We start from the raw sequence: 21,947 nt of genomic DNA, 5'->3' as shown, positions 1-21,947 counted from the left end.
TTCCTTCAAGTCCTGCTCGATCTTTCCTAAATGTATGTGTCACAGCTCCGCATCTGTCAAGAAGAGGATGGCGCGTATTACCTGCTACACAACGGAGACACACTGCAGACGTATCCAGTGTACTTTAGCTGTTATGGCACAGCTATAAAACAGTTTTGAGCTTCTTTATCTCAGAAGAATCAGAATCAGAATAATTTATTAATGGCCACACAACAGAGTTGGTGGCATTTGTTTTCGGTACAGCACTTCATGCTCAACATTCTCAAGTGTCAGTCACTTTGTAGGAACAGCAGAACATTACAGACACATTGCATTGCAACACATTACAGACATACACACATAAATACAGTTACAGTTAGTCAAGTGACTGATTTAATGTCCGAATGCTCGCTGTGTGATGCGTCTTTGATACAGTGTGTCTATGGATGGGAATGAGTGGCCAGTGATTTTGGATGATTTATGAATTATCCGCTGTAGTTTTGTGCGCGAGTGACCGTCCAAGTTTCCAAACCAGACAATTATTGCTATATGAGCATGTTGGAAGTAAAAAAAACAGGGCTGCTGTACTATAATTAGGAATAAGTGTTCAACAAATTCATGGACAATAGATATGTGTGATGTAAAATGGAAAATATAAACAATATTTTAAAACTTTTGGCAAAATAAACTGGTTTTGAATATCAGCGTTACTTATGCTAAACTGCATTTAAAAGATTTTGGGGCTTATTCAGGTGACATCTATTAAAATCACTAAGCTCAATAGTAGTTAAAATTTGAAAAAAAAACAAAAACAACAACAACAATGTAGGAAATTCTTGATTTGTACTGCTTTTTAATGTGTTTTTTGTCAGAAATAGTAAAAGCCATACAATGTAGCAAACCAAAAAATGACAAAGCTCTATACAGGCATAGTAGCTCATTCACACACATTCTTCAGTCCAGACTGATCTGTCGAGGTGGGCAGATGTTTCTGGAGTTTCCATCTTGGCAAACAAATAGTTAACATTCAGTTTACATTTGAGGACGTCCTATTTTATTTTATTTTTTTTGAAATCTCATCAAGCACTAAGTAGGCAAGAAATACAGATTCTTTTGTTTCATAGGCCAAGTCAATACACTGTTGTCATGTGAAAATCAAACCTGATGATAACTATTGATAGCATTTTCCAGTAAAGGGCAGGATCGAGTATGACTGGAGGATACTGTGTACAGATTGCAGTCAGCAGCGTTAAGCTAACAGTGTGACTGGAGCATGCAGACTGTCTAATAAATATTGGAGCATTCTAAGCCCTGTAAGTGCTGCACTTTTTATTTTTAAACATTGGACTTAAATGTATGCCTCTACACTAACCCTTATTTAATGAGTTAACATCATGCTGCCAACTCATCGTAGAGCATCTGGCACTAAAGAGGGAATTATAATTAAAAAAGAGCGTGTGATTTAATATTTTAGTTTTTTTCAGCTCATTTTCTCTGTGAACAAATTACCCCAACATTTAACCTTTTCACTTCACAGCTAAAACACTGTATAAGTATGCAAATGGTTCCTTGCATTATGATCTTTAATCACCACACGGGGGCAGCAAACACTGACAGATTAGACTGGTTTCTGGGGTTAGGAGAAAGGGAGTTTGCCTCCAATGCACAATATAAAAAGGGCTTGACACTGTCTGTATGTTGTGTTTTTTTTACAAGTCAAACACACTGATAATACTTCAACATATAAGTGCTCTTCTGGGAAATTGTCTCCTCTTGGCAGGTTTAAGTTAATAAAACGTTTGTGTTGACATCGCTTTGAGAAAACTCCAATTAGAAGTAACAACAATCGTTCATACAAAATACTTCCCCTCTCTTAAAAACAAAACATTACAAAATTAAAAACCTCCCCAGGAAAACAATAATGTTAACAAAAGGAAGTAATGCTGTGAAAAAAAACATTCAAAAACAACAGTGATACACTTTGAAATGCACACACTTTACATCTTATATAGTACGTCACTGCACTTGACTTTAGCCAGAATAAAGAGCAATCTTTTCTCCTCGCGTTCAGTAATTTGATGTATACTTTATAATACATGTATACAAGATAACATAGAGCAACAAAGCAAAAAAAATAAATATCTTAAGTCACTGTTTAGAAGTTTATATATATATATATATATATAGATCTATATATATATGTATATTCATATGAATAGCTTACTTTTGGGTAGGGTGTGGTTGTTAACAGTTTTGGCCGGCTGACGCAGAGAGCTTCTCTCATAGTGATAAAAATATCAAACGAAAAAAACAAAAGAGCGGCAGAGCCAGACGATGCTTTTTTAATGCATGAAGCAACTTCAAGCCCTTCAGTTATGACTTAAATAACATCGCTATGAAGTGAAAGATACTAGAAAAGTACGAAGCTTATCTTCTTCTTTGCATGTACAAACATAATCGAAGAACCGTGTGTGATCTTTACGCCTTCTTCTGATACTTTTCACATGATACCGTAGACATTAAAAACGTCATTCAGAGGAATTGGTTGTATCTTTCGGGACACTACTGCATTGAACAGGAAAGGACCAGTGGAATTTAAAGAGCAATCTTATTTCCAGATTTGGCTATTTGCATATTTAAGACAGCCTGAAAGAGTTATCCAACATTGTTTTTTTTTCTTTTTCTTAAAAAGCTCTGCGTTACAAAATAAAGTCAGGCACCAAATGTCATCTATAACAGTCCTACTCATAAAGCAATCTAGAATATTTACAGAGACGTCACCTGCTGCAAACATTGTTTGCAGTGGATCAGAGTTGACCTACAGTATCAGTACATACAGAAAAAGAGACAGTTCAGTATTTTGATTAAGCAGCCATATTTGTTTTACAAAAAGAATACTTCTGACCCTCGACAGTGGCACACTATACACGCCCTGACTACTTTTTTAAAATCTTTGGTTTACCAGTCAAAAGCCTGATAGATTTACAATCCACCTTTACATCACACTACTTAACTTCTTCTTTAGAAAAATAAAAAATGAGACAATTGCTAAAAAAATAACATTTGAACAAACAATGTCATTCCCTCTTCCTGTTCGCATTACCCTGCCAGAGGTCAGATCACCTCCTGTCCTGTTGTCACACACAGCCCATTCCCATCCTGCACTTCCTCTGGTCCATTCTCAAAACCCACCCAAGAAGAAAAGCACATGCATGAAAGCTGACTCACACACACATACAGACACAAACACACATTCGCTCAGACTTTTTTTTTCATCAGCTGACGTGCAGAAACAAACATACATGTGAAAGAGCAGGAAAAAAATAAGGTGACGTTTCGAGCTGAAAGCCTAAATGTCCAGAACAGAAAGAGTGTCTGTGGTTAAAGGGAAAGAGAATAACCAAAGGCATTTAAAAAAGCGCCAGGGTTTTTGCTGACAGCTTTCATCGTTTCTGAGAGCTGATCATCTTTGAGACAAAGTTGACGATGGCGCTGGCTGGCTGGTCAGGGTCCATCTCAGCGAATAGGTGGCTGACGTTGTCGGTTGTGCTTCCCTGCTTACGAGCCACAAACCCAAACAGCCTGGAAAGAGAGAATCAGAAAACCACTTAACTGTACAGTAAAACTTTCTATGTCTGGGCATTTGACTCAAGGTATATCCTGCTCCGATGTCGATATCTCTTATTTAACTGGCTAACCTGTTAAACTCTATAGCATTGTTTTAAGTAGAAGTGCACTTACTTGGCTGTGCCTCCTTCAGGTTTGTTCCACCTGTAAAACAACATTATAAATACTACGATCAAAGGACTTACATTATCCTCCATAGTATGAATCATCATAAAAAAACAAAAACGTGTTGCCTCAAACAAACTGTCAAGTGTATTGAGCAACCTGTATATGGTTTTGTACTCACTTCCTGTCCTGAGGGTCAATATCGCAGAAGGTGACAGTGTTGTTAGGGTAGTGGCGTCGGAAGAAAAGCCTGTAAAACAGAAGTTATCAGGTTGAAACAACTTAAAGAAAAGATGCATGGTAAAGAGTAGCAAATGTTCTTCATTTCATGAAAAGTTTTTCTATAAATGTTTAGTCCTTCTGATTTTAAGTTTTTATCAATTTACGGTTTATTAATGTAGCATCGTCTGCTCTGTTACATTTAGTTTGCAAGGCAAACTTATCTATTCTTCCAGTGGGCTGTGTCCTATGTGTAACCAGCACACTGGTATAAATCACAGAGAGAGTTATTTTGTAGTTTCACAGTTTTTTTTATCCTGAAGATAGTGATACTGAAATAAATAGAAACACCTTATTTAGTAAATTAACACGATAAACTATAAAATTGGATCCCGACTGAAACACTGCACTAAATTTAATCACCATGATCATTTTATCCTATTTTAGCTATTATGGTGCTTATGTTAATATTTTCATTCAACATAGAAAAGACTCCCAGAACTGTCTGTATTTAAGTTTCAGGATGTTATTTAGTTTGATTTTTCATCAGACTTACTTCCTCTGGTTGTCAGTCAGTGTGATGCCTTGTGAAGACACCTTGAAGTGCACTATGGTGGCAGTAGATGGAGAAGTGGCAGCCAGTGTCTCAGATATGGCCTTAGAAACAGCCTGGGGACCTGTCAGAGACTCCATCTCCACTGAGTTGATGTACAGCACATTACATGCTGGGAAGAGAGCAGGTTTGACAGTTAGACTGCAGTGAGAAAAAGTCTGAATTTGACACAAGAGAAAACAGTTTCAGAGAATCAGCCAGAGAGGCTGGTTTTAATTTCATAACCAATCATTACTAATGTTATTGATGCTATTTTTGGTCCTGTTCATGCAAAAGTATTAATGTCCTTGCATAAGGGAACATGCTGTCTGGAACAAAGCTTGGGCTGAAAAGTTTCAGTCATAAATCCATCCAAATCATTCCACATGAAACAATCTGCCTGTTATGAAAAAGAAGCTGGGCGCTTGTTAACCAGCAAAACCTTAAAACAACTCCCAGAATTCTGTCCTAGTGTGGTCACTGTCTCATTATTTAATGCACATTTAAACATAAGCAGACGACTGACAGACACATAGGATGCACATTCCAGGTGAGGGTTTGCAAATAAGAGTGCACAGGGTTTACCATGGGAATCAGCAGGGGCCCTCTGCACTGGGGTAACAAGGATGTCATGTTGTCAGTATGAGTGATTCATCAGGGTAAATACAGTAGGATGAGTGAGAATAAAGTGAGATTGTTTGTAGGTCTTATGATGTCCTGTGATTTCTAAGCTGCTCTTGCTGATACTGAGTCTCAGAAACTTTGATTTCAAAAAGAGGTGATGTTTTACCTGCTCCTTGTTTCAGCCTTTCAGCCAATGGATTTGGTGCAGCCACTTCAGGCGTTTCCTCAAGGAGATCTGCAGAAAATGAGTGAAGAGCAAATTGTTTGTGTAGCTCTATGAAAAGAAAATTAAGAACTTATGCATGAGAATTACTGAAAACGTGGTTGTTCAACAGACCTGTAGTGGGGATAAGTAGTTTGCAGGGCAGAGCCAGTGGTGTGATGGCATGTTGGTAGACCAATGCAGACAGGCAGCCTGTTATAAAGACAAAATACAATAAGAATAAATAAACATGTAACTAATTATAAAAATCTGACATTTTTGGCTGTATTTCATTCTTTCCTTTGCCAAAATATCAAATCCCATCATTTGGTTTGAGTGGTTATGAAAAGACAGATTTGGTTGTGAATTGAAGAGAAGAAGGAGAGGAAACAAGTAAAAACAAAAACAGTTCACGGAATGCAGCCAGTCTTATTTTGTATTTGGCTGAGGATCTTTGTCAGTTTGTGTTCATGCGCACACACATTCACTCTGACAAACGTCATACAGCCTTGCTTTGTAATTAGTAGAAAGAACATGAGTTAGATCCCTTCACTCAATGCTATAATTACCAAAGAATTACACGTTTCAGAACTCTGAGCTGCAGATCTGTGAAGGTTGCACAAGCAAGTGCCCTGACGAGAGTGATCATGTTTGACTTTCAATTTTTCCAAACTCTGACCTCTAACCCTCTGATTTACCATTATAAATGTGAGTGTGTAGACACAAGGAAGAACAACTTACCAAAGTAAGGCTCATTAGGACAACCTTTCAGCTTCACACCTTTAGGGCTGCTTTCAATCAGGAAGTGCCGCACTAGTTCATTACTGATGTCACCTATGACAGAAGAGAGGAAGGGAGGTCAGTTACACAGACAGTAAATGTGCTGAAGTTACATATTTTGCTACAATCATATTGACTGTAATTCTGGCTTCGAAAACATAAAGTAAAAGGAGACCTGAATATAGTTCAAGGAATAGAGGTAGACCACGATCCTGTCTCATACCTTTTTTGCTCTGGTGCACAGTGGGTGGCGGAGAAGCCACCTTCATCGCCAGGCCATAAGCCCCCTTGAATGAGTGACTGTCCCGGATAACAAAGGCTCCAGGCTCCCTCTCTCTCAGCAAGCCGATAGCTGGAACACAGAGGAAAGTTATTTTATATCATCTGAACACTGAGGCCCTGTGAACAGAAAATACTGGACTATCATTTTGTATTCTATTTACATGAAAGTAGTAATTGGGACAAATGTCCTCACAAACTTTTGAAATTGAATTTTATTTTCATATCCACATTTTTCAGACATTTATTGAGACAAACATCATGACACCAGGCTTTGACGGGTAACATTAAACTAGTATGTCTGGCCACCTATTGTAAGCTAACCAATGCTAACAGAACACTCAATGTTAGTAAAACACATTTGAGGTCAGGGAAAGTCAGGTCACTGAAGGATTACGGGAAACTAAAGAACAAGAAAGAATCCCGAAGCTGTGTTTGAAAAATGACTGTCGGACTGGGTTTCATTAAAACTACAACTTCTAACGTGACACTTTGTTGAGGACACTCCATTGTTCAAGCGGAAAGGCTTTAGATTAATTACTTCACCCTTTACGTTCCCTGACTCAGCCTGTCCACATGTGATAGTTTAAGAATGGAAGATGGATGAGATGAGCAACAAATGCAGATGTTTCCTAATTCTCTGCATATGTTGTGGCTTTTCCTCCTGGAGCGCATGGCACTATGTATAAACTGTGTGTATATTTGTGTGTGTGATGTAACTGCAGTCGAGCATGTGCTTGTTTTTAACATGATACTCTCCAAAAGGGGCTGTGAGCAGCTGCAGATGGCGCAGCCAATAGCCACTGACCTCACAACCAAACACATGACTTCAGAGATGTGTCTATGCCGGTAAATGCATGTGTGGATGCTTTGATATCACAAATATTCACCATTGCAATAGTTTCGTGCATTAATCAAGGTTGTTCAGACAGTCAAAGCACAGCAACCCAGGAATGCAAAAAACAACAATTTAGACCTCAGCTTAGGTGATTGTAAAAAGATGAAACGAATAAATGCATCTTACCTTGCTCCCTGGAAATGTCTGGCTTGTACCAGAACTTGGACGTGTCTTGGACGAACTTGACATTGAGCCTGCTCTCAGGACTGCCATCTGCAACAATGACAAAATGTGTCACAAAAAGAAAAGAACAAAGGTTTTATCCCATCTAATACCGAAGCACAACAGAAACTGAAGAAGATACAATCTCAAGACCTGCCATACATGAACATACTCTTCTGAGTAGGTTTGGTGTGCGTCAGCTTTCACAGCTGGTGGAATTAACTGATAAATTAATAGAGATGGTGGTTGTAAAGAGAGACCCCAGAGTTATTTTTGTGGAACTCTAAAAAGGACCTTACCAGGTATATTGAACCTTGAGAAGTCTGACAGGGTATGGAAGTAGCCAGGAGTGCTCCCCCCGCTCATAGGAGACATAATCTTCCCATTCATCGTGCCATAGGACACTGCTCCATTTGGTCTATCTCCACTTGACATGCGCCTCTTCTCTGGAAGCTGGGGCTGGAAACCTGGGGCTGGACTACCCTGCCTGAACCCAACACCCATCCCCATCATTCCCCCATCTTGGTAGCCTGCAGGTGAGATGGGGAAGGATGGAGTTGGAGGTCCCTGGTAGCCTGAGGAGCTGCTCTGTCTGGATAGGTTCCCATGTCTCTCATCAGGGGTAGTGTAACCACTGTGCATGGGGTGGCGGTCCAAACTTGGGCTTCTCTGGGAGACCTGCGATACAGATGGGTGACGGCCCAGAACTGGACTTCCTTGGGAGTGTGTGATCGATGGCTGGCGGCTAAGCACAGGACTGCTCTGCATAGGATGGCCCAAGGACGGCTGTCTGCTGAGGACCGGGCTCCGCTGAGACCCCTGTCCCAAAGAGGCCTGTCTGCCGAGGACTGGGCTGCTCTGAGCTCCCTGAGACGGTCGACGACCAAGGATGGGACTGCCAGTGAGCCCAGCCATACTCACGTCCATACCATTGGCTGGTGATGCCTGGTGACCTAAGATGGAACTGTCCTGATGAGCACTCGGGTACTGCTGTAGAACAGGACTCTGGATGATGCCAGACATATTTGTTCTATGTTGTGCAAGGGGACTTCCGTGGCTGAGTGTTGTTTGGGAGGGCTCTAAGGTGGGTGCGCTTGGTTCCGGGGACGCATAGTTCCCTAGCACAGTGTTTGGGCCCAGGTAGGACTGTGTAGGGGTAGTAGTGCCAAGGTAGGAGGAGGTTGGAGAGCTGGAATCTAGGTATGAAGGAGTTGGGGTATTAAGGACTTGATATGAGGGAGTTGGAGTGGGGTAGGTGCTTTCTGTAGCCTGGGAGCGGAAGCCTGAGTCAGTAGTGGGTTGGGACGGAGTGCTAACACTGCTCTCTGCCGAGGGGAGTTCACTGAAAGAGAATGGAAAAGTATCACATGCAAAGAGGAAGCAATCAATGGCTGACAAAATGCAATCTGAAAGAAATTGCCATTCTTTCATTAGACTTCACTGTCCTCTGGGCCAGAAGCTCGTCATGGACCCAAAAGAGCACAAAGCATGTGACTCACCCCTGTGAGCTCTGGATGGGGCTACTGCTGGACAGAGGCGGGTTCAGTGTGTGGGACGGGGGACTGGGGCTTCTTGGCTGGCCTGCAGTCTCTCCTGGTGGGCCAGTACTCTGAGGTGATGCTGGCTGGTCTCCACCTGTTACAGCCGACCTCGCCACAGACTCCACGTAGCTTCTGGGAGCTAAATGCAAGAAATGGGAGAAATTTCCTCTGTGAGCTTGAGAAATGTAACACAGTTATAAATTTAATTCATAAAGTATTTTTGAAAAAAAGGAGAAGACAAGAGTGAAAACCAGAAAATAGGGGAAAAAATGCAAAATGACAAAAAACATAAATATGAAGAAATGGTGTAAGATGTCAGACGTGTACCCGGCATTGGGAGTGGGGGGGCTTCTCAAAACAATAAGTAAATGGTTCTGCCTATCATGACATGTATGTGAAACATAACTGAACACTGCTGGTGACGATCTCATTGTGGAACTCTTACCTTCCTCACCCTCACTGCTCTCATCATCTTTGGAGCATTAGTAGAAATAATCCAGAGAAACAGAATGAAATAAAGAAACAGAAGAACAGCAGGGGAGTTGGACCAGTTGTTCCAGTTGTTAGTTGATAGTCGGTGATCGTATGTGCTGTACATCTTAGACTATTTCATTGTTTTATTTTGTCTTGTAATAAATTTTCCCCGTTGGGAACAATAAAGAATATTCAATTCTATTGTTAGACCAGAGCTGGGTAAGGACATGTCATTAACCTGAGGGTCTAAAAAAAATTATAACTAATAAAGCAACCAACCTGATCCTGTTTGGTTGAGGTGGATTTCGGCTGGGTTGTGGGGCTTCAAACCCAGGGCTGACAATGGAGTCTTGGCAAGACCAGGAGGGGACCGGCCTGAGAAGACAGGGACAACTTTCAGCACACAGGTTCAGGCATTATTGAAATCTTGACAGCTGCCAACCTACCACAGTCTTACAAGGACTTAACATTTTTGAAGAGCAAAATACAGCTCTCTGAAAATCAAGAGACTTCTTCAGAGTGGTTTCAGGTTTGTGCTTGGATAAGATGAGCGTTATTGATTTACCACAACCAACATTTTGAGTTTCCTTCCCCACATACTTTTTTCACAACTGTCATTATTGGCAAAGTTCAAGAAGTTGTTTATTTTAAAAATATTTTTTTCCAATTTGCTTAGGAAGAGTTCATCAATCTATATTCAGGACTTTGAAACACTTCCTAAGCTATGGAAAAGTTTGGAGCGGTCCCTTGATTTTTAGTGGAGTTGTAAAGTGCCTCTTTATAAAAAGGAGTTGAGATGAATTCAAATGTCGTATGATGTATTCAATTTTCATATTGCCTGCTCTGTACAGCAGTCTGTAGTCTATACAGTTTAAATTCAAATTTCTTAAAATTAGCTAAAAACAGCTGTCAAGATGAAAGATACACTCCCTTCGACACAGTTTTACACACAAGTAACACATGTTCACACAGGTGCGCTCATGCTTCAATGAGAAGGCAAAACATGCACGTGACCAATCGCAATGTGACAACACCTCACTCTACTGAAAGCAGAATAAAGTGTGTGTCAAACAACACAAAGCAGAGCTGGGTAAAAAAAAACGGACTTGGTTTTACAGAAGCTTGTCATAATTCAGTTCATAAATAAATCTGACACCTAAATGCAACCACTTAATGTTGTGTCTATCTTAAAAAGAGCAGTATCTTTGACACAATCTCTGCTCCACTAAGGCCAGAGGGAAAAATACGGAGTAAAGTTGACACGCAGCTTTGGTTAGATTACTGACACCTCCATTATTACAGATATTTTGAGAGTTAATGTGTTCTAATAAAGGTTAAATTTTTGTTCTTTCTCGCTGTTCATTTCAGTGCCAACTACTCCTTAATCCCCCTCAAGCCTGAACACACAAATTACAGTGAAGCGACAAATAAAACTCTTGTGATAACAAACAAATAATGCTGGCAAAATAATCAAAGGGCAAGGCATGAATGGCTGGATAATCAGACTGCTGGGAAGGGCAGGCAGGGTGCTGGATGTGGTTGCAGCCCAAACAGCATCACAGAGAGCAGCAGCTGTTGAGTGTTATACAATGACTGAAGCGTCTGTGTTTACAATGGGTACTTTGTGATTATGGGAACATCTCTTTGGTCCAGACTTAAATATATGAAGAACAGTGAAGTACATTACCATGACATTAGACATTTGACTGTCACGCCTTTTTAACAAATAGCTTTAATGCATGGACTGCAAAAAATGTAAACTCTTTAGTAGGACCACAGTGTGAGTCTTCCATTCATTGTGTCTGTTCTGCTGCCAGTGCTGCTCTCGTGAGGCTCTCATGCCAAAGCTGTGCAGGATTGTGATAAGTGATGGACAAAGGGTCACTCGGGCAGAGAGGAGGGACGGGGAATGGGAAATGGGGAATCTATTTGGCTGACATTGTGGGACAGTGGAACTCTGGTAGAGACACGTGCATCCTCCACTTACCAAAGAATCCAAATCAATTCTTTGTCCTTGAAACCTAAATGCCCCACATTAAATCACGTGTGGTGTGTGGGGCGGGCTAAGTGAGCACTTGGGAATGTGATTTGAGGACACATTACTCAAGATGACAGTGTAATGGGAAGTAAATCTGTGCAAATATCTCACCATGCACCACTAACAAGTTTTGCAAATGGCTGCAAAACTAATTTTAGTTAACTGGTAACAGTTAACTCTATTTTGTGCTCAGCTGAGAAAACTGTGAGCGGTTTGTGAGGTTGATAAAAAATGGAAAAAAGAGGTAACTTGTGCATGTTGCTATAAATTCAATTCTAATGCACTGATACACTGTACAAACTTTTCATTTTAAATTAAGTCAAGATGAACCTTTCTTTTTTTTTATCTCGCCAAATGTCTCAGCTAAGTGTCACTGTGTACAAAATGTTCCTGAAGGGAAGACAAGATGTTACACAAGAGAGTGGGCGTTAAAAATATGGTGTGTGTGTTTTTATGGCTGGCTTTTATAGGTGTGTCCTTGGGGGGATAGGCAAGAGGACTGCATGAGGTAATTGGTAAAGTTGGCAAATGATGTGTTACCTAATGCATGACTCTTGTTCTAGAGAAGGGTGTGTTTTTAGTCTATGGAAGTTCAGAGAGAAAATGAGGGAAAAGAATCTGGTCCTGATCCTTTTTTCACCCTGATTTCTATTGTTTGTTTTAAAATGTTGATGACTCAAGAAAGGGTAGTTTTTACTCTGGCATAATAATTGAAACATAAAACTCTTTTACTCTAAAAAATTCTGGAAGATTTAAGATTTTACTGCTAATATACCTGTATAAGTTGCAGAGAAGACTTCAATTGTGCTATGGCATTTTACCCAGAAGATGGCGCTCCAATTGTACTTCAGTTGAATCTTTCAGGATCTAATCTTATTAGGTTGAATCATTTAACACATTAGTGAATCATTCCTGGATCAGCTTGTTCCCATGAAGAATCAGATCATCTTGGACAGATCAAAATCATATCCCTGTTAACCTCTTCACTTCAGATCTCTAGAGTCACTACAATTACCAGAAACACATAGATATAGTCTAACTTAAAACAAAGAAAATACAGTTTAATATACACCTGTGATTTTTTTGTTGAATAATCTATTGATCTTGCACAATTGTTTCAATCAATACCCCACCTTACTGTCAAAGCACCAATTTCCAGGTTTAAAGGAAGATAGGCTAAATTTTTTGGTATTTACAGTAAGTACTCCTGAGCGCCTGAGTGCCTTCTGTCAGCCAGAGGGGGAACTTACACAGGTTGAAGTAAGGGGTTTGCGGCGAGATGGGGAAGGCAGGGGTTTGGGGAAACACCTCACCACCAACTGTGGGTGTTGGGCTGATGGGCCCACCATCCATTTCCTCAAAGGCCTCGCGGTAGCTGTGCATGTGTCTCTGAAAGGGGGAATAATGACAAAAAGACAGAAACATGTAATTGAGCAAAGTGGAAAAAAAAGTGAGGATGTGATGTTCCTTAATTCATGCATTTACCTCTTTAGGTCGTCCCCCAGGATTCATTGCTATGGCATTGACAAACTCTGGGGAAACACAGCGGACGGGGGAGCGAACAGGGACGTCAGGTGACATGCTCTCATCAGGGCCATTCTGGTTGTGATCATCACTGGTGAAGCGACGGCGAGGCAGAGTTGCGGGTTCATCTAAGGACACCGTGCGGGCCTGGACACCTGGGTTGATTCACAGTGAGTGTTAAAATTCAGCTAATGCTTTTCTCTACTGTTCCCCTCCATCACTGTCATCAGAGGTTAATGGATGTCAGACACTGTGAATGCTTTCTGCACAAGCTATTGTGTGCAGTTTGCAGTCAAGGCAAGAGGCTGTGGCTCTTATAACTTTACAGTACAACATGCACACTCAAAAATATTAATGAAAGATTGGATTCTGATAAAACACAATCACAGAAACAGGATTAAAATCTGATTCCAACAATTAATGCTCCAACAAAATAATCCCACACACTGCTGTTAGTTTAGGGGGAAATTAAACTTCTCATTATCATTTACATTAAGTAAATGTCCATCCCCTGCAGCATTATCATGAATCTATTTAATAACTTTTCACACAATGCAAGGAAATATGTTCAATCTCATCAGCCTCACTGATAAACAGATGCAACTTCTATGACTTATCTAATGCGTCAATGTTGCCAGTTCTGGCTGAACCTCAAAGCAGCCAGTAAGCTCATTTCAGTTAATCTGGTTTGAACGGGGAGAAAGCTAACAGTATAAAACAAACAGGATTTGAGTAAAGAGCTTGAAACTAATGAGAGACGCCACTGTCTGGCGGGTCGGGGCAGCAAAGCATGATGTACTGGCAAAAGCAGCAATAACTGGCAGTGCTGTGAAGAACAAGATGAGGGTTAATGGGGAAAAAATGCAAGCTCTGTACAGGAGTGAGGAAAATTAGAACAACCAAGTGCAGTGAAACAAAGTGTAACTTTTCTGACTTATTATCAGAGTGAAAATATAACCCTGAGTTATCTCAGGTTTCCTCTCTTAGAGCTTATTTTACACATCTAAAAGAAACAATGTCCAAGCTAGAATGACCTCATACAGGAAAGTGGAAACATCCACAAGCCTATGGTGAGGTTCACTATCTGACTGATGTTTTTATACAGACAGACCTTTCCATATAGAGAAAAGCCAATAAACACACCCTTATGAGCCTGACTGTTGTGGAAACCCTGAAAATATTATCACCCCCTCCTTCAGCTGCACTTTGAAGCCAAGGCGCCTTTCTACTCTGGAAGCCCCTAAAACAGACTTAGTGCAACTTCTACTCTGGATTTTGAAGCAGATTCTTCTAACTTAAAGAAAATAAATAAATCAAGATGTGAAAGGATGCTGTCAAGTCATTGGTATTACCATGAAAGGTACATCATAATCAGATGTACCTTTCATGTTATTGTCCGAAATCATTGATGATCAAGCACTGATCACAATAAATCTGCTAGATTTCTTTCTAGCTCCAAATAGCTTGGTGCTGGCAGGGTGTTTGTTCAAAAATCTTGGAACTGACAGCTTTGAGAAGCATGTAGTCAACACTCTTAAACAAAAACACACCCACCACTGCACCCAGCCTGGACTCTGAGAACCAGATGTACCAACGATGCACCGCTCTACAGTAAAGCACTGTCAAACACTGCTGCTGCCTTAGCGACAGCTAATGATTTCCAGCTGGGTGGCTGGAGATCCTCAAGAAGTGACTTTTGTTTTTTCTCTCCCTCTACTGTTTCTCAGATATTTAAAATCCAGCTTTCACGTGGGTATATTTCAAAAACATAAACTTGACTGTGATCTTTTTTTTCCTTTCCTTTTTGAAGGAGGGAACTCATAGTTTCCATATGTGCACATCTGCCTCTGAAAGAGGTTTTCTAAGGTAAGAGTGAGGGGATTGCATTCCTTGCATGGTCAGTTCAGATAAATAAGATAATTGTTTGTAATTGTGCTTTAAATTGTGATGGTTTGGTGGTAATTTTGACTTCAGATATAAAGTTCTCAATCTGAGCCAAAGTGGTAACACATACTGGTATTGTGTTGCTCTACTAAAGAGATACTGTAGTTTGTTTATGAAGAGGCTACTCAGGCAAATGTCACCCCAGGGACCCTAGCAGAACAGCCCTGACTCCGCAGGGGGACTATCTCTCACAGTAGACACATCAGGCTTTAGTAATGTTTCCAACTAGGCCGTCAGTCCCTCTCTGAGATTTGGTGTCCCTTGTCCTGGCTTTGTAAATCCTCAAAATAGTGCAACAGAAAAAGCAGCCTTGAATGAGGCCAGTGTATCCTGGCCTCAGTATTGTTCCCTGAGTTTGGCGAAATGGATCTTGTGACATTCACTCTCCTGGCAAGGGACAGAGACTCCTTTGTGCTTGCCCTGTCGAGTTCTTGTGAAACTTTAACATTATTCATTATTTTTTTAGCAGCTCCACAGCTGTGGTAATTCTCAACCTTGAAGTAGAGCACTTCAACTCATAACAAACACACTAAGGTTGACGACGTATGTAGGGAGAAATCCGTAGTTAGTTTTATAACATTACAGCTGCTGTTTGCAAACTCAATGGTGACAAAACAGAATGTCATGTATGAAAGCAAGGAAGAGAAAAAGACAAAACGAGCAGCTGCAGACAGAGCAGTTAATCATAAACAGGAAACAAGAAATCATTAAAAGCAAACCAAAGCGGACCACACTCAAAGGCCAAACAGATGCAGACTTGAACTTGGTTTGAAGGAACACTTAAGAAAAGGGAGCTCTCCCCTTTTTAAGTGTTCCTTCCCACAGGTCTGGAGAACCAACCCGAGAGGGAGTGAGAACGGCGGTGCTCAGACTGAGAAGAGGTCATGTTCGGGATGACTCTTTGGGCACGAGCAGAGTATTCTGGGTAAAGAGATGGATGATGAAAGATAAAGGAAAGATGATGGCAGAACTACAAAGAAAAGGACAAATAGTGTGGTGAAGTCCTGTTTGAGATGAAAAAATAAAGACGTAAGAAAAGTTTTGACATTATTCTGTGTGTGCTGATGTATTTTCCAATGTTAAGCACTTTAGCGTCTCCTGTCTTCTTACAGCAACAGAGAATGTGACTAAACAATAGTTATTAGGGGGACTCCACTATTACTCTGTTCCATCTTGACTTTGTTCCCTTGCCGCTTCGCTGACAGCCTGAATGTCACCTTGTTGGACTGAAGTTAACACATCCTGTTAGAGCCTCAGTGCTGGGGACTGATGAGGTGACATTCAGGAAACAACAATGACAGCAGTATTTTCGGGATCCATGTGTACAGTGCAGAGCTCATAGAATCAACAAAACATGCTCATTTATACCTTGTTCCTGCATTTCCTCCTACAATCAAGAATTACCCACAACTTTAATAATAAAGAATTAATATTCTTTATGGCCAAAACAGTCTTTTATTTAAGACCCTGATGCCATGCTTGACACTGAGTATGAGAGTGAAAGAAAGAAGTTTTTACATTATTAAAGTTCTTACCAGCAACTCTTTGGGCAACCAGACCTTCTACATTGAAGACCTCATCCGGGTCACCTTCTCTTGTCTGTGGTGTTGATGAAGCAGCACTCTGGCTCTTCATAATCTCAGGACTCTCTGAGGGCTGGGGCAATGTGCTTGGTGGGTAGGAGTTGATGGGCTTTAGTTGGATGTGACCAGTTACTGTTGGAGGTGTTTGTGTGGAAGGTGCAGGCTCTGGGGTACTTGGCTTTCCAGGTGACACTTGGGCTGATGGTGAGTGGCTTCCGAGGCTGGTCACTGGGCAGGAATAGTGAGTATGAATTGCTGCATCCCCTCCAGGTAGGAGGGATCTAGTTTGGTTCTGGGAGAAGGACGGCTGAGTGGTCACTACAACACTGTTTTCCCGTAGGGGAGCACTTTGAGACTTTGGCACCATTGAACGGCCAGGTTCCAGGTCTAACATTAGGAGATTGAGGGTTTCAATAGATTGTTCTATTTCTTGCTGGGAGGCACTGTGGCGATGTGGAAACTGGGGGAGGCTGTGGTGGCTGGGCATCCCTGCTACACAAGGAGGTGGACTAAAAGTGAGGCCTTCAGTTACTGGCTCCTCGGGCACTCCAAACTGCTGCCAAACGTTGAGACCACGTTGGACAGCGTCCCTGCTGCTGGTGGTGCGGGCAGGAGCTGGAGGCATAGACTTTGGTTCTGCACCAAATGACTGAGAGCGGTACAAATTACCGTTCTGGGTAGCCATGTAATTGCCAGAGGATGGACCTGCATCACTTTGGGTTAAAGGGAGAGGTTTGTCCGACATGCCAATCTGTCGCTGGACGGTTTCCAGAGGCTTTTCAGGGACGCTGCGCTCAAGGTATGGCACATGGTCCTGGCCATTTATAAGTGACTCAGATTGGTAATAAAGATCCGCTGGAGTTGCCCGACCATCTGTAGAAGAGAAAGTCCCAAGACTGTCCACACTGTTGCCCTCTTGACTCGTGGGCAGTTCATCATCTAAAATGTCTGTCTCACGGTCAATACTACTATGTCCATTAACATGGACCTGGGCAGGCACAAGATGAAGCATGCCTCCAACTGCAGAGGACGGGGTGGACAGGTAGCCCTGTCGATGCATCGGCCCCTCCAATCCACTCAACAGCTGCTCCAGCTCCTGTTTCTCTTGGGGACTGATTGATTGTTGAACAGGCGGGGCTTGAGGGTGCACTGAGTGAAGCTCTTCACTTGCAGGAACCTGTGCCTGGATCACTGTGGAAGTCTGAGGAGCTGATGTCGCCTCATCAGTTCGGTCAGTTTTGATGGAGGCAGTAGAGTTTCCTGAGTCGCTGCTTACTGACAAAGCGTGATCAACTGCAGGAAGGGCATGCTCAACAGCAGTGGGCGGGAGGCCATTTGCTGTGACTGTTCCGTCAATGGACTCCTTTTTGCGAACTTTGGCATAGAGACTGCCGTCCAGGGGTCCCTCGGTGTGGATGACTTCTGAAACACACAGATAGGAAAGAATATGTGTGATGAATATGACGATCTCCAATTATTTTAGAGCAATATAGTTATGTCAGTACATAGGTTCAATCTGTAAGTATAAGCATAGTGGCTTTATTTAGACATTAAAAGGCAAAAAGCAAGGAACACTGATACGGGGTATCGTGAGGTTGTGTGAACATGGAAAAAACAGCTGCACTTAAATGAAGTACTGGCTCAGGTCCACCTATTCTACCAGCCTCAGGAAATGAGCAGAGACTGTGGCATACACAGTGGAAAAAACGATGAAATCACAGGAGCCTGCCTTACACTTTCTCAAGTCAATTGGATAAATATGCACCACCTGAGGAATACAGGCATAATGGTAGATCCATCAGTTGTTGTCTTGCAACAACTGATCGATCTACCATTGCACAACAGAACAAACAATCCTTTCTTAGAAAACAAATGGGTATTGCTGAAATGCTGTCTACTTTGATTAACTTACAAGCTCGGATGGGTATGCACATACAAATCCTCAACATGTGTGCCCATGCACACCAAGTCATCATAACACGCTAATATAAAGAGGAAAAAGGCGTCACAATCGGAAGGATTTAGTCATTACTGGAAAACTGAACTCACTGAGAAAAGGAAGACCTGGAGGCTTTTGTTGCCCCCTGAGCCCAAAGCAAAACAAAAACTCAGTTGATAAATCTGCTCAACTTTATATACTCCATAAAGTTACAACTCTGACAACACCTTATTAGATAATCCCTTTATTAATACTGTCTGTTTCAGTTCTCAGGGAACCGTATAACCCATGATGAGGCATGTCCTCTTATAAAATCAGATTCTTCAGCTGGTAAGAGAGCTGCACAAAGAAGCCATTTGTGTCCTTGTAACTTATAGATATCTCTATCTGAGCTTTAGTGAATACAGCCTCTGTAAATGGAGCCTGGTGGGCGTACACAGGCTGGGTACTGCAAGGTCTACTTGGCTGGACAGTGGCAACTTGCCAAGCGAATGGCGCACTTCAGTGACTTGACAGTCAGGCTGATGGTTGAAACAAATCTTGTTGCTGCAAGGTGCCAAAAATTCACAACTGATAGATTCTCTCTCTAATCTGTCAGTGAGCTTACTTTGAGTGGAACAATAAGAGGCTTTTGTAGCTTGTCCAGCTTGGCCCATACCAGTCTCAAATCCATGCTAGACAGTGTATCTCTGGTATGAGGAGCTGTGGTCTAAGCAGCCAAATTTATCCAAGACTGATGTGACTTTCATGACAACAGCAACTAAAAAACAAAACCCCAAAAACCATGACCAATCGTAAGGTAAATGGAGAGATTTTCAATAGCTGCTGATGCGAATATATCTAACTTTGGTCAGAGTTACATCCACTGAAAAGCAAGCTGTTAAGACCAGGGGCTCTAAATTAAGACACCATTACATATTTATATAGCCCATGAATTAACTAAAGTATCATGTTAGGGCCTGTGCATGCATTCCCATCCATATGAGTGCACACACAGCACTCGTACAAAAAAAGCAAAAGCAAACACACACTTAAAGCGCATTAGTTGAAACAAGTCGAGAAAGCAGAGCTCCCTAACATTTCTCCATTTCATTACCTTTAGAATCACCTGTTACGTTACAAATAAAAATTCCACTATAAGAGAGATCAATCACAAATCTCTGCTGACTCCACATCCTCACTGCCCAAACTACAGCACATTAGCAAGACACCTTGTACAAGTCATAGCACTGTCAAAATAAATAGTCTCCCCACAGGAGGAGGTTTCCCTACCTGCATGAGCAGTGGACGTCAGAAAATCCCAATGTAAGCTGGGAAGAGCCCTGCAGAGAAGCCCCAGGATGGGACATGAGGGCTAACAGCAGGAGTTAGGGGAGTATGTTTTTGCTTGTGTTCCCTCTCCTCCTCCCTCCTCTGAATATCTGTCTAGGCAGATCAAGACAGCTACCACCGCTGTTCACTGCTAAGTGGCTCACACTACTCTGAAGGCTGGTCCTTGCTGTGTGTGCGTATGTGGGAGGTCTATCCTGACACCCTGCTTGACAGTAAATCTAGTCGGAGGGGGCAAGGGGCTATTGAAATTCGGGTTTTCAGAGAACAACATCAGTCTGTTTTAGCTCACCTCTTGGGTATTTTTTTCCTCAGAATTTAGTTTACCAGCACAAAACAGGTTTTTATGCTTTACATACAGCCCTTTCATTCTAAAACATAATTACAACTTAATACAGTTCATTTCACTTTTTTATTCCAGAGATTAAAAATATAATGTGGTATGTTAAAACATTTGTTCCATGCAGACATCATGTATGTACAGTCTTCCCTGCTTCAGCTTTGGCCGACTGGAGTTGCAAACGCTCGTAATGGAAAGAGCTACTTGGTCCAACAAGAGTCATTTAACAAGCTCTCTTCAAGCTAGCAATGAGAGTGAAAACTCCACCCTGCTGTAGTCAGATGGAGAAAACAGAAGGGAAAGTGAGTCAAAAATAGAAACAAAGTAATAAGTGACTGCTGATATTGCGTGGGTATGTGAAAGGCTCTTAGATTTGATAAAAACAGATCAATGATTTGGAGTTTTTTCTGTTGAAAATGAAAGTTAAAAAACAACCTTTTAGTTCTGTTTAAGGCCTCCTAAGTCTGAGCTATCAGTAAAAATCAAATCAGAACATTAAGGATATGACTTTGGTCTACATAATTTTTCCTATTTTTCATCTTGTTTGTCTGTAAATGTAGATGTTAGGGGCAGACCTGCACCACATAGTCCACAACAGCCACTGTATTTGAGGTGCATTCTTAAGCTGCCAGACCAACCAGAGCCTCTGTCCTTCTCTTCCCACCCCCCTCTCTCTCTTCTTTTACTGATGATAATGATGATGATGACGGTATAATGGCTGGAATGAAGCTTGTTGTGTTAGTTAAGTCACCCTCCTTTAACTCACTCATGTCTCCACTTTTGAAACATGTCTGATGAGCGATCCACTGAATCCCCATCTTTAAAAGAGGAAAACCGATCCGTCACTTTACACCTGTGGGACTTTTTTACAGCAAGCAGACTATTTATGTTGAGACTGCAGACTATTTATGTTCTGTATGTGATACTATGTCTGCTGCTGTTTTAATTTGCCTGAAATGATCATGCGTAAGCCTCTACAAATAACCTCTGACGGTGTTTTTTTACTCTGTGTGTGCATGTCTGTGTGCTTTTACATACTCTCCAGGAGGTAAATACTTGCTCTGTGATCCTAAGGACATTAGTCAGAGGAGGATGTCTGCAAATCTGACCTCATAGACCTTACAAATTAGACACAAGCAGGGGAGAGGGAACTATTTCCAACCTGTCTGGAATCACCAAGTGGTTGTATCACGACATCCTCTCTGCTGGGGTCATGATCAAATGCTTGGGAAAGCAGAAGGCGGTCAGACAGTTAATATATAACTTGGACATCAGGATCATATGACGCAGTAGGATAAAGTTTGCACTAACAACACCTTTGATGAAACTTTGCACTAAAAAACAAAATGTTGTGGATGGAAGGTGCTGCCAGATATTTTGAGGTTCTGCAGACCAGATGGTGCAACTCTGTGACCTCTTGACCTTCAAACTGTGAGCCCTGACCTCTGTGGCAATAGATCCCCATTAACAGCGGAAATAGCATGTTTTTCCTCTAGCTAACACTGACAAACACACCATGTGCACTTCTCTGCCAGTAGATGCATGTCTCCGAGTGTGTGTGGGCATTCCAAAACCACTGGGGGTCCATGTGGGTCTCCTGGCCACAAGTGTCACATTAATAACAAAAAAGAAATGATGAAAGACTTTCTGAGAATGTTCCCCCAAGGATTTGACTGCTAACACCACTAATAGCCCAACAATAATAGAGCTGTGAGTGTTATTTCGTATGAGAAACTCAGGAGAATAGACAAATTTAATAGCTGAACAT

At 41.6% G+C, this 21,947-nt stretch overlaps 1 protein-coding gene across 10 annotated transcripts in view; it reads right to left on the bottom strand.

Annotated features, from left to right (window-relative positions):
- Positions 1 to 285: 285 nt before the first annotated feature.
- Positions 286 to 21,947, bottom strand: part of tns1b (tensin 1b) — a 141,393-nt gene continuing 119,731 nt past the window's right edge. For 3 of the 10 annotated variants that reach the window (XM_074695640.1, XM_074695645.1, XM_074695641.1), the window contains exons 18-34: positions 16,524 to 17,993; positions 13,006 to 13,199; positions 12,771 to 12,909; positions 9,762 to 9,857; positions 9,454 to 9,480; positions 8,967 to 9,147; positions 7,767 to 8,809; positions 7,432 to 7,518; positions 6,352 to 6,480; positions 6,090 to 6,182; positions 5,484 to 5,561; positions 5,313 to 5,381; positions 5,108 to 5,134; positions 4,487 to 4,655; positions 3,893 to 3,961; positions 3,721 to 3,750; positions 288 to 3,561 (exon numbers count right to left, since the gene is read on the bottom strand). In XM_074695640.1, coding sequence (XP_074551741.1) covers positions 3,423 to 3,561; positions 3,721 to 3,750; positions 3,893 to 3,961; positions 4,487 to 4,655; positions 5,108 to 5,134; positions 5,313 to 5,381; positions 5,484 to 5,561; positions 6,090 to 6,182; positions 6,352 to 6,480; positions 7,432 to 7,518; positions 7,767 to 8,809; positions 8,967 to 9,147; positions 9,454 to 9,480; positions 9,762 to 9,857; positions 12,771 to 12,909; positions 13,006 to 13,199; positions 16,524 to 17,993 — 4,040 coding nt within the window. In that variant the 3' untranslated portion in view covers positions 288 to 3,422. Of the gene's footprint in view, positions 3,562 to 3,720; positions 3,751 to 3,892; positions 3,962 to 4,486; positions 4,656 to 5,107; positions 5,135 to 5,312; positions 5,382 to 5,483; positions 5,562 to 6,089; positions 6,183 to 6,351; positions 6,481 to 7,431; positions 7,519 to 7,766; positions 8,810 to 8,966; positions 9,148 to 9,453; positions 9,481 to 9,761; positions 9,858 to 12,770; positions 12,910 to 13,005; positions 13,200 to 16,523; positions 17,994 to 21,947 lie in introns of all 10 variants that reach the window. The other 7 variants (XM_074695644.1, XM_074695638.1, XM_074695647.1 and 4 more) reach the window with 7 other exon arrangements.

This window comes from Halichoeres trimaculatus, unplaced genomic scaffold, assembly GCF_033239565.1.
Source record: "Halichoeres trimaculatus isolate MK-OKI-2021-1 unplaced genomic scaffold, fHalTri1.1 fHalTri1_scaffold_19, whole genome shotgun sequence".
In the NCBI taxonomy this organism is placed as follows: Eukaryota; Metazoa; Chordata; class Actinopteri; order Labriformes; family Labridae; genus Halichoeres; species Halichoeres trimaculatus.
Note: the sequence above shows the minus strand (reverse complement) of the source record. Positions and strands in the feature narration are given on the sequence as shown.